Source organism: Struthio camelus, chromosome 7, assembly GCF_040807025.1.
Source record: "Struthio camelus isolate bStrCam1 chromosome 7, bStrCam1.hap1, whole genome shotgun sequence".
NCBI lineage: Eukaryota > Metazoa > Chordata > Aves > Struthioniformes > Struthionidae > Struthio > Struthio camelus.
In genome coordinates this window covers 27,725,345-27,738,553 of record NC_090948.1, presented here as the reverse complement: position 1 = coordinate 27,738,553, position 13,209 = coordinate 27,725,345, and the positions used below count along the sequence as shown (strand labels likewise).

The following is a 13,209-nucleotide window of genomic DNA, read 5'->3' as shown; positions in this document are numbered from 1 at the left end:
TTGCTTGTTTGCTTGTTTTGATTTGGGCTTTTTTTCATTATTATTATTATTTTCCCTTTTCCGCTGAGCGGCGGCGGCGGCGGCAGCAGCAATATGGCTGGTGATGGGTTTTTTGGGGGGCGCTGGCGGCGGGAGGAGCTCTCGGAAGCCCCTGCGCGCCCGGCTCGCTGTTAGCTATGGCAAATGGCAGCGGCGGCGGCGGCGGCGGCGGCGGCTTTAGAATGAGTAACAATATCAACGCGAACAATCTCAACACAGACTCGGCCTCTTCCCCCGTCAATGTGCCCAAGATGGATGCGCTCATCATCCCGGTGACCATGGAGGTGCCCTGCGATAGCCGCGGACAGCGCATGTGGTGGGCTTTCCTTGCCTCGTCCATGGTCACTTTCTTTGGGGGACTGTTTATCATCCTGCTGTGGAGGACCCTCAAGTACCTGTGGACTGTCTGCTGCCACTGCGGGGTCAAAAACAAGGTAACCTCCCGCCCCCGCCCCATCCCCTTCGGGTGCAGCGGTGGCTCAGTGCGGTGGCAAGGGGGTGCCCAGCCACCTAGGTCAGGGCACCTTGAAGAGGTGGCACTGGAGGAGATGCAGGGTGGCTGTTGCGTGGTGGCTGTGTGCTGGCTTTCAGGTGGTCTCGGCACTGTGCTGGGGGCAGCATGGCAGGAGGGGTGCCGGGGCCCTCCGAGTGCCCCCCGCCTCCCGTTCTGCCATCACCTCGCTCAGAAGCTCTTCAGTGTCGGGGGCCAGGAAAGTTGTGCTTGCTCTCCGCCCGCCAGCTCCGCGAGGTGCATGCTGACACGCTGGGACAGTGCGGTTCAGAAGTTGCTACGCACCCCCAGGAGACCATGTATGATGGGGAAGAGTATTGGGAAGGGTGTTTATTTGCTGGACAAAGCTGTCAGTTCTCCTAGGAAATGACAAACTTTGGCAAAATCAGAGAAGTAAACTTCTCAACTGAGTAAATCTTTTAAAAGCTAGTTTCGCTCCCTTAGACTTGCATTTGCTGAATTTGTAAGTAACATACTAGATCAATGTTCTTCTAAGTGCAAAATCTTTGCGATAACTTCTGTGCCCCTTAGTTTTTTGCATATTACCTCTGGAAGGAAGCATAATACATGAAGCAAGGTAGGCTCCTGGTTTGAAAGGTCTCCTTCAAACCAAAGCTAAGAACTTGGTCAGGTCCAGACTCTTATTTCTGCTCAAGACGAATGGGATAGAAAGTGTTAAGACGCTGTATTTGAGAAAGTGGGTTTAGACAGGCAATTTTAAGACCCCAAAATAGACCAGCAGCTGGAGTTTCTCCCCTTCCCTTTTCGCATTTTTTGGATTACAAATGGAATAATATCTGCTTCAGTTATTCCTGGCACACAGACGCCCGCAAAAACACACACACCTTTTAATATATGGTTGCTAGGTTGCTGGCTTGCTTTGACGTACAGTGAGCTGTCTTCCCCTTTCTCCTATCCCCTCCCCCTAAACACACTTGACATAGCATAACCCAGCTGTACAAAGGAACTAACACTTACGGGAAACCAGAAAAAAGTTACAGAGTTTGAGAAGTTTGGGTACTTTTCTTTCCTTGTGTTAGCTAAGTATCAAATTAGGATTACCTGTATGTTACACAAGAACCTATCTGTTAAAATTGGAAGCAGAACAGTTGTAAAAAACTTGTCATATCTGTGGAAGAAATGATTGTTAGCAATACAGAATAAATAGAAACTTTCAACTCAACTTTTAAGTTTCAGGAAACATACTAGGCAATATCTCTTCTGTAGAGACATTATTTATTTCATTCAAAACCAAAACCAAATCTGAACTTTGTCTCAGAGACATATTAGCTAGCTATGATGGTAAAGCTAAAAAAGAATTTGTGATAGTAAATAAGTTTTGTAAAATACTGTTTCCTATCATAGTAAAAGGAAATCCGTAAGAAAGGAAGGGGTAGCTATGATTTGTCTTCAGTTTCTTCTGTGTATATTTAGCATTTTCCTCTCCTTGTGATGAGACAAATCTGCAAGGACTATAAGAGGTCCCAAAGAAGAAGGAAATCCTAGAGGCTATCACCTGCTACTTTGCTTGAGAGAATAAAAATTGGAGTTAGCTGCTTCTGCACAGACTTCCTATGCATAGTGTCTTCATGGATATCTGCAGTCTGATAGTCCATTCATGAGAAATAGTCAGTAAAGCAGATCATCCATCTCTTAAACAGTATAGAAAGGCATATCCAAGTTGTCTTTAAAACATCTCAGACAGGCTAAATGTATCAGTTAGCTAAATAACAGCTGTCATCAAGGGGTCCCAGCACTTGCAGTTTGAATGATTTGACAGAGTACAGTTATGTCAGACCGTAAGATTTATTTCATGTTTGGTACCTAAAGTAGCTACATCCAGGAATATCATTCCCAGGGGCAGGAGAATGGAGGACTCTGCAGGTAGGGGGAGATATATGTCACTTTTTAGATTGTCTATTGCACTGGTAAGGTTGTCAAGCCTTTAGTGAAGAGTAACTTCCAAGGCCTGATTCTTTCACACTAAAATGGGGAATCAGGGCGAGTTGTGTATGTGTAATGAGTAAGTAGTTTTTGCAGAACACTTTTCTAATAGTTAGGGTTTACAGGCTAACTGAAGTAAAAACTGGTAATGCCTTAAACTTTGCTATTACCAAACACATCCTTTGTGCTGCTTGACAACTTGGGAAGGGTTGCCAAGGCTGCAGGTGAAAAATGTGAACGAGCAGTTGTGCTATGTCTACTATATTGGAGCTCGCAGCAAAAGTAACTTTACAATAAGTAGTTCCTCCTGCTATGGAACTGAAGAAGCTTTTTGCATGTTAGGACCTTTTCTTCCCTTTCTCCCGCTCCACAGGTTGTATTAGTGCTGGGTAATAGTGCTGTAGTGCTGTCATAGTGCTCTCATCATCTGCTTAAAGAGTGCTCCCAGCGAGTGAGCTAAAAGAACTCTCTCATGTCTGCTTTCTGTGGTTTCTTACTAAATAATTTGCATGTATACTAAGAGTCACAGGGCACAGGGTTACTGTTCACAGCCGTGTTCATATATGTTATTACAATGAGCGGAAAAAAAAATATTTCATTTTTTCCCTGCTATATTCTTAGCAGAAAACTGTGTTCCTCAGGCTAGTAGGTGATTGTCAACTTTATTTTATGGATGTAGCCCTTTTAATGGCTGCACAGAAGGATTCAGAATGCTTTTTTCTCTTTAACTTACTGAGTTTAAGGTTGGTTTTTGAATTTTTAAAACCTGTTATGAACACTCTGTTTAACACTTTGTGGTATGAAATTCCATTATAGTATTTCGTTTTTCTTGGAGATGTGTACTGAAAGTCAAAAGAGTATGAAAACTTCTGATAACAGAATGATAACATTGCTTCTTAAAATTCCAGATCCAATTTATGCCATTGTATACTAATAGCACATTAATATTAATCATGGACAAAAAAAAATTGCTGAAGTTACAGGATGTTTTATGCTCCATGCTTGCTTTGTGAGATGGTGTTTTTTAAAATCTGCCAGAAAGAAAAATGTAAAATTTGACCTATGTCAGTGTTTCATGTAATATGAGGGTGTTTACAATTGAAGCTTGTATTTTTTCTTTATCTAATGTGGTATATACTTTAAGATTTGATTTTTGCAAAATTAACTACAGTCATTTTGTAGAGACTTAAAAATGCTCTTTGTTTCTCAGTGTTTGCATCTGCATTTTAAGAAATGCTTAGGTTTTGTTAAAGAAATTGTCTTCAGTTTGCTTCCCCCCCCCCAACTCATTCCTAACTTTATATATTAAAAGTATAAAGTGAGATTGATATTAGATGGGCTAGACGCTGACACCATTAGTTGCTGTTGTTTATGGGAATAACAGAAAAAGAAAATAAATATGTAACATTAAGTACAGTTACCCCAGTGGCTAAATACATATTACAAAATCTGTAATTCTTTTGATTATATGGATCTGCTACTCCATTTTCCATGTTCCTGAAGGGCATTTTCTACAGACGTTACGTAATACTATGTTTTGGCTTTGAATAAGCTCTTAAACAAGGAAAAGGTGTAGTGGAATGAGAAAGCACAAGTTTGGAGCACAACAGGCTCCTGAAGCCAGCCAGGTTCAGAACGCAGTGAAACTTACACACCCCTTTGAAGAGTGGACCCTGTGTCACTGCTCCTTGGTTCCCCAGAGACCAGAACTCATTTTTCACCTTATACCGTCAAGAGTCCAGCAGGTACAAGGTATCTTTATCACTGTGCTCATGTTGGAGCATTTTCAGTTTGCTGAAGACTTCTTTTCCTGCAACCCACTACTCTATGAAATGAAACTCAGTTACGATTATAGGTGGCAATCACTTGCCTCAAGTGACTCGCCACAGTAGTCTTCTTTGATATTAGATTGCATATTTCAGAAGTTTAATAAATTATACAGTGCTAGAAACGATCAGTTTCTGTCAACATTCCTGTTTATTTTGAATATAAAAACTGAAATTTCAGTGGAAGTAAAATATTGGTAGATATTTCCTTTGAGAAGTTAAGAATTTTCATCCAGGCCTAAGAAGCCTGGGAAAGTTTGTAAGGGGAGAAACGGCAGTTTTCTGTAGGGGAAGAAATGTTTCTACCAAACTGGCTCTCAAATAACCAGCTTTATTGGAATTCCTAGCAATACCTGTGGAAATCTCCTCTCCTAATAAAATTAAAGAAAAAAACCCAATTAAGGAGACAAACCCAAAACAAGGCACTGTGTATTCTCATAACTTCAGAGAAGTATAAGAGTACATTTGGGGGCACATATGGACATATAACATAGGAGGTACCTGTATTTTAATCTGTGTGTAGCAATCTCACTTAGACTCTCTCTAAGATGTACTGAACAGAAGCATAGGAACAACTGGAAGGCTCAAGAGATTAGTAGCGGACTGCAGGGCATTTCACTCCTTAGTCACATGCTCAGTCTGGCTCAAGAAATTGAACCGCTACTGTCTCATGGCTATCAGGTGGTCTGTGTGTAATTACTCCATGAGCCTCCCACTAGACAGGTTGCCAGTTGAGATATGGGCATGTTCGAGAGGTCAAGGACTGAAAAGGCTGGGAAAGAAAAGGCGCTTACAATTCTCTTCAGTTGGTCTTTCTACAAATGCAAAAGGCATAGATATGGAGAGATGTATGCTGCTGTTTGCCACACTACTGATCTTCTGTGAAAAAGACATTTTTAGCTCTCTGGAGCTCCTAATGGATTTCATGTTTTATAAACACATGATGAAATTGATTATGTATGCAGAAAAGAAAAGGTATGGACAAGGATTTAAGCTTTAAACTGAAAAATCTTGACGGAAATGTTATTTTAATGCAGTATCATACTTACTTTCAAGGCTTTGCAACACATAACATTTAAGGAGAAAATCCATGCTCAGAAAGAATTTGCAGCTCTCACACATTTGCAGATCTGTAAGTGCTGGTTGGAAACCATTGGATTTCACAATGTTTTCCGTTTTAGCACAAGAGAAGAAATGTCTATAATAGGGGACAAAAGGCTTTTTAATAACAGTGATTCATTCATGTACTCAATTTTGATGCTGTGGGTCTTCTGAATGCAGAAGGAGGGCAGTATACAGCCTCAGATACAGAAACATTTAGAGGGCACTAGCCCTAAGTATGATCTCTTTAGGGACGGGATCTAATGAATATAATTAAATAACAATGATGCTCCATGTCTAGCTATACTATTGCAGGAAAGTGGATTGTGAATTTTAGTCATTGAATGCCCTTCCTAGGACAAATCTTAAAAAGATGCGGTGTTCTGTAGTCAACCACAGAACAATTGTCAATGTTCTCCCCAAATGGATTTTCATAGCTTGGCTCTGCTATTCTGTGGAATTCAACTCACTTTAACAAAAATTTATGTGAATTTCAGGGTTGGCTGGTAATAATTCTTCTGCAAGGTCAGGGTCTAATTCAGAATCAGTGACGCATTCTAGAGTGTTAAATTGTAGGACAGAAATTCCATATAACCTAATGAGACAGAAAATAATTCTAGAGGGAATGGGGAATGGGGTATCCTCTCAGTTCTCTTAAGCGTACCTAAGATAATGACTCTGCACAAAACTATATATTTTACGTATATGAAAATTATCAGGCTCCTGAAGGAAGTCAGAGAGGGACACAATGAACACAGCTCAAGTTCTAAGGGAAAGATTACTGAAACAGCATGTGTAGGTGTTAATGGCTAAAAATACAGTTTTCTCCCCCACATATCAGTTCAGTGACACAAGAAAAGGGGCTACAATTGAAAGAACTGTCATAAAACGATGCATTTCTGTACAGAGATCATATGCCACTAGATAGTTGAATGCTTACTGCCTGACTCTTGTATCCCAGTGAGAAGTAAGTGCAAAACTCTACTAGATCACAAGATTAGAGTAGCATTTATATCAACTTTACACAGGGCTAAATACACAAACTGCATATTAGGCCTCATGGTGTGTAAGCGTGAGTACATTTTCTATCTTTTTAAGGCATATAGATCTAGAAAAGATATTCTTGGGTGACAGGAGAAGGTAGAAATGCAGTAGAGGGTTCTGTTAGCACTTTGGCAATAATGTAGCTGGATGAATAACTGAAAAAGAAAGATACCTATTTTCCAAGTCTATCAGAGATGTGTTGGTCAGGAAAGGCCCACCCATTTTGAATCCTGGTGATATTAATAGCCTGAGAATAGCTTGGGTTTGGATCCTTGAAAGGAGCACTTTATTCCCATATATAGTATACATGGTTCTGTTTAAATGAATGTGCTGTCACTGTAATGTGTTGAGTTCAGTTTGCTTTGAGATGATGTATTGCATGTATTTGTCAGTTTGAGCGTTACAGAAACTGAGAGCCTTATCCAAAGCCTTTTGAACTAGAGAGAGACAATCCTAATAACTTCAGTGGTTTTGGATTCAGGCCTAAACGTTCACAGTGTTCTAGATGAATCAGATATATTTTTTTCAAATGATTCTTATGTTAACATTTTAAGTTTTTAAAAACTTGTATTGTAGTGACATATAGTTACTTAGCTCATGGCCATTGTGCCTGGGATTTCAACATTAGAAACATAGTTTTAAAAAATCACACAAAGAATGATATTCCAGTTAAGACTTGCGTCTTCTTCCTCACCACCCCACCGAAATCAAAATTTATGTGCCTGAACTACTGACAATATCCTGTCACGACTTCTATCCTGCAAGCTGATGTGCAAGGGCAAGCATTGGCTCTTCTTTAGAGATAGAGTAAACACAAATTTAATGGAACTGGCGAAGGTCCCTCATCACATGGATCACTTAGAAGATAGAGATGCATTTGCAGCCCCAGCCCTGAGTCCTGGAAATCCCTTTTGTATGTGCTTAACTTTGCTACCTAATTTAAAATAGATTGACAAACAATATTAGCACTGCTAATATGTAGAAGATTTAAAAAAAAAAAAAAACACCCTCATTAGCTATTGAAAAGAACTGGTAACATAATAAACAACTGCAGCATAATAAACAATTAGGGTAGAATTTTAGTGTCTTGTCCATATAACTATTAGATACAGCTTTACCATGTTGCATTCTTATTACATTTTATTTACTGAGGAATAAATTTATAATATAGTTTTATTCTCCTTTTATTGTCCAAGCAAATGCTGACTGAGTATTTGGCATTTTGTTTCCTGTTAAATTTTGTTCATTTTTACGTAGTATTTTGTCACTTATTTGTTAAACTAGGAAGGTGACTGGCTCTAAATTTGCTATTAAAAATGAGACTAACTTTGGACTACTGTGTTTATTTTCTGCTTAAGTAAAGAGGAAGAGTATTATTATAGATATATTTTTTTAAGAAACTTTCAAAGTCTTAATCTTTATATTACAAAATAAAGTGAAATATATTAGAGTACGATCTTCTGTTTACACATCCTAATATTGTAATTTTTCCTATTATGAACTCTCTAATTCTTTTAGCTGTGATTATGCACTGGTATTCTACTTGACATAAATTATGTGAAATTTCTTTTACCTATATTGGTCATAGTTGGTATAGAACACTGCTCAAATATCAAGGTGAATCCTTTGTCCCCAAGTGATTTGAGGTCACTTTTTTGAAAGTGAGTTTGCTGATCAACAGGTAGATGTTGTGTGATGCTTTTATGTTTTCCAGGTTACAAAACTCTAAATGCTCTTTCATAAGTAAACTGATAAAGTGTGCTTGGGTTTTAAGGAGGGGAGGAAAAACCCTCTCCTTTTCTCCTTTTCCTTTCAATCACTCAGAGCAAAAAACAGTCTACTCAGGAGAAAATATTGTGGGGTCTGGCCTTTCAATTATATATGATGCAAACATAGTTTCCCTTTTAGGTAGATGCTGATTTCCTACATTCCGATACGTGGGAAATTCTCCCCATATGGGAGTTTTTTCAATGCTTTTTATACAATTCTGATAAATTGATTTTATTATGTCAGAAGTTTTTAACAGTTTTTTGTAGTAGTTTTCTTCTATTCCCAATACATTCATATCTGAAAACTCCAGATTCTGTCAGCATCAGAAACAGTGGACTGTGGTTAGTTACATTCAGATTATTTTCATAACACTTAAGGCTCTCACCAGTAATATACACTTGTTTCCTTGACTCCTCTATTGTAATCTTATTTTTCTCCTCTGTGTAGGATAAGGTTATAGTCACCATTTGTTATGTATGTTTTGCTTTTTGAGAGAGATGTTGGATTACACACTTGAAGAGTGCAGTATTCCATTGAGAGAGGGTCTGTTTTTTGATTTAAGGCCATACACAATTTTTAGTTGGCTAAAGGCTGCTTTTCCTCCTTTGACTCCTTCTCATATGTGTAAATAATGGTTTTGTCTTTTCATGAGTACTAAGAGCAGGATTCATGTTATGTATCTGTTTTTCCCCCAGAAAAGTCACTCAACACTTCATGGTTTAGATGTTTGAAAAAATTATTGTAATTGCTTTTCTGGAATGTGTCCCTAGGATAGAATAAAGTTTCCATTTGCTAAAAGTGGAAAATGCTGTCCAAAGTGCAGAGGTTTGATTCTATCTGAATGATTGAGATGATTACATTTTTATCTTAACTTAAATGATATCTAATACAGGAAGTCCTCAGTATCTTTGAGTTGCCAGTTGAATTATAAGATTTAACTTTAGGAGCAGAATAAAAAAAACCATTTCATTCTTCTGTTTTCCAGTTGAGGACATTTATGTTTGTTACTAAACTATGCATTATTTTTAAGAATATTCACATTACACTGCAACTATTTGGAGTAATATGTGAAAAATGTCAACACTTGCACAAAGCAACTATTTAAACATCGGAATTCATTTTTAAGGTCTGAATAAGCAGTTTGATTTTCAGAAACAGTGATAATTTCAGACAGCTTATGAAAGAGTTGTTGCTAAGCTCTCCTTGAAAACTTATTTCCACATGTAGATTTTTGTCAAGGAATGTAACAGCTGAAATCAAGGTATCATTTTCTTTTAATGTTGACCGTATGCAGCATATTCTGGACTTGAACAAGGTCTACCTAATCCTCTTGGCTTCTTTTCTTTGTATGTATAAAGAGGAGAAGGTACTGCAGTGTTTGTGAATTTACGCACACAGTTTTAAAGCTCTTTAAAGCAGTAATTTTTTTTGCATTAACATCTGATACCCTAATTTTAATTTTCTTTTAACGAAGAGATTGATACACAGCTCCTAAACAAAAATATCTAATTCCAGCCAATTGCTTTTAGAAATTGCTTTAATAATAAAAAAGTAACAAATAAATTTTTGATTTATTCCCCATATTGCAATTGTGGGGAATATTCAGAACAGGCTATCATTTGTATGGCTACCATTATGTTAATAAAGCTATATGTAAACTTGTTCCTTTATGTATATGTGATTATTCATCTTTAGGCTGATGTTTGAGAGAAATGCTGATGGCTTTAAGTGAATAGATCTTAATTGTACTCTTGTGCTGTGTACAAAAGTAAAATGCATCCTTAAAATCGTTATATAAAGCATTCAGAAACATTCTTTTTACATTAAGGAGTGTCAGAATGACAGAGTGGGTATTCCTAGTTTGTAGAAGTGGAAAGTAGTTTAAGGTCTACAGTGGAGACTTATTTATTTATTTATTACTGCAAGGTAAATCCCAGAATTTCATTGGGCTGTCTGTTTGCTTTATATACCCAGAGAAAAGAATATGAATATGAAGTTTTGAAAAACCTAATGTCTTTGTCTGAAGCAGCTCAAGGGAACTGCAGAAAAGACTGCAAACTTGCAATGTGTGCAGTAAGAGAGCAATCCTGTTGAGTTACTAAATTGTTAAAATCCTTCACTAAAGTCCAGCTAGAGCGTTGCTAAGTCTTGTTAACAGCTGACTCAAATTACACAATGAGCTGCTTTACAGGGTATGAGGGTGTGTGCTGGGGTGGGGTAATTTAGCAGACAGATTTTGAGGCTGTTGTCTGCGTGCTCTGGAGATTGCAGGGTAATACAAATTTGGTCCAGAGTCTACCTGATTGCATGATTACATCTGTCAAGGTGTCCAAACCATGTAAGGTGGGGTTTGCATCAGTATTATGACGTGGTATGAAGTAAAAGTGATGTAGATTGTATTTGATCTGTTGAAATGTCTGTTGAAGTTAAGTCACTACACTTAAACTTTTTTAAAAGCAAACTTAATCCATCAGAGCAAGTTCAGTGTTTTGTAGCTATAATATTTTTGATTAAGTCTTCTGATACTGGATTTATCATCTTGAGGTCATGATTTGACAATGTTAAAAAGCCCAAACTTACTATTTGGGAGAATATTCTCTGCAAGGTATGTGAGCTGTGCTGAAGACAAGTAATGACTGTCAAGTAGTAGTAGCTCGTGATCCTAAATTGTCATAAACATTTATAGGCATTTTTTACTGAGCAGAAGGGATTTCTGGTGTGAGTAAAACTTGAATATTGAAAAGTTCTAAGAGTGGGGTGCTTTCATTGCTAGACAGTGTGTTAAACATTAATTTATTAATTAAGTGCTTTGGTGATTATGGCTTTGTTCATTCTATTATTTTAGTGGGATAAGGAATGCACTTTTGAAGGTAACCTTCACCTTGTTCAGAGTGGCTAAGTGGATTCTCTTCAGGTGAAACTAAATGGGAAGATCAGCTCCAGAAGCTCACCTGATCTACTCCAAGTGCTAATTGGTGTTCAGTCTGCAGAGCTAGGCTAAAGCTAGTTGTGAGGGTATAAATCCTGAAGCACATGCAGCTTGTAGCCCTTCCACTCTGCTGGAGACTGGATCTTGCTCCTTGCAAATGTGGAGTTAGCATCTGATAGTGTTTTGGGGGAAAACCTCCAGATGAGGCTTTTAGCAAGCCTGTGGTTCTGTTTTCCTTCCTTCTTATTGGTGTAGAGGTGTTTTTGTGGTTTTTTTTTAAACTGTACAGCATGTGTACAGTTTCTTCCAGGAAGTCCTTCCTTGTACTATGATGTAAGACTCTGTTTTTAGAATTTAGCTTGCTTTTGTGGGCTTCTGTGTCTTGATTTGTTTGGCCCTGGCAGTTGGCATTGGGCTGACTGGCTACTGAGTGCGCCTCTGTGGATGCAAGGATGAGCCAGCTGGCTGGCAAAGATGATGGTAAGACCTATGACTTTGGATGACACCTTACTGTCTTGAAATTTCACAAGTGTTGGACTATGACAGAGCTACTGATAAATTTCAAAATGATGCTATTTCAAAATGATCTTTTATTTTTATTAGTCTTCTGAGAATTTTGGGAGCTATATGAAGGCTGTATGGATAAAGATATTATATATTCTGGCTGAGGAGAATAGAAACTGGTCTGAGACAGACTGCAACAATTGTTGGCTATTTGAACTAGAAAAGAAAGGGCTATAGCCTGAGATAGCAGATGGTGGAGCTTAATGTCCAACTGTCTTCTGTGTGAGTGAAATCAATGGAGAGCTTTCTCTCCTTCCAGTGCCCTTTCCATATCACTGGAAACTTGAGCTCTGGAGCTTTTATTTTCAAAACATTTAACAGAAATGGACAGGAAGGTAAGGATAACTTTAATCAAAGGCAGAAGTTCTAGAAAAACTTCCTGGTATATAAATGGAATTCTGAAGGTAGTCTCTCTTGCGGTATTATATTCCACCAGCTCAGTAAAAACAGTTTTTGTGGATGAGAAATAGAGGCATCATTTACAATGTGGCTTTTTTTTTTTTTTCTTTTATTTCCCCACAATCATATTTCTCTAATAGAATTGTCTTTTTTTTGTAACAAATATTATTGGTCTTGGATGTGAATTGCCTTCAGCAGGGGATGTCTGACTGTAGTTTCTGTTAGTCTGTCAAATGCTCCTTGCATTTTAAAAAGTATATAAATGTAGGCTATTATGTAACTCCCATAGAAAAAACACAGAGGCTGTGTCTTTTAAAATTGATGGACCTAACTGTTGTAGGTAAATGGGAATCTGCTGTGAGCACTGATGAAAATGATCCTTCTGTCTAAAAAGCTGAAAACAAATTATGTATCTTGAAGGAAAAAAGAAAAAAAACTATTATCATGTTTTAGCTATTAATATCAGTTGAAGCAGAGGGTTACTTACCCCTGTGATTAAGCTGGTGTTGGCTCCTGGATGTCTGCCTTGATTTGATCTGGTTATTTTGGCTTATTTAGGCTCATTTCTGATAGATTAAAAGAGTAGCAAACTAAACTTAAGTAAGCATAAGATCATTCTTTTCTAAGAATTCAATGATTTAAAAGTCGTAGTTTAATTCAGTGCCAATTCTTTTGTAGACAATGCTACATTAATGTCTAGTATTCAAAAATCATTAAGACTGGTTCAGCATTAAATCATAGGTGGTTCTTATTTTTCTTTAGATCTCAGGCTTTTGATTAGGTTGAACAGTCTTGAATTTACACTTTTTAAGCATGTAACCAGAATTCTGAGGGTGGAAACTTGAAGTTCTTATGTAGTTGTGTTTCATTAAGAGCTAGAACTTCATGAAAATGACTTAATATTAGGAGGGACTGCAGTGTAGCTATTGTGGAGACAAACTTTGGAGAGCTAGCAGCGCTGGGTGGTCAGCCAGTCTGTGTTTCACATTGATATGTCTGAAGTAAAACTCATTCTTGCACTGTAGGTCAACACTTCTGCCCCACTTAAGCTCTGTTTAGAGGACTGAAAGATTTGTGGGTTT

At 37.9% G+C, this 13,209-nt stretch overlaps 1 protein-coding gene across 20 annotated transcripts in view; it reads left to right on the top strand.

The window, feature by feature from the left end:
* KCNMA1 (potassium calcium-activated channel subfamily M alpha 1) overlaps positions 1 to 13,209 on the top strand; it is a 527,317-nt gene that overhangs the window by 694 nt on the left and 513,414 nt on the right. For 19 of the 20 annotated variants that reach the window (XM_009672399.2, XM_068950513.1, XM_009672389.2 and 16 more), the window contains exon 1: positions 1 to 473. In XM_009672399.2, the coding sequence (XP_009670694.2) occupies positions 177 to 473 (297 nt within the window). In that variant the 5' untranslated portion in view covers positions 1 to 176. The remainder of the gene's footprint in view (positions 474 to 13,209) is intronic. The other variant, XM_068950515.1, reaches the window with a different exon arrangement.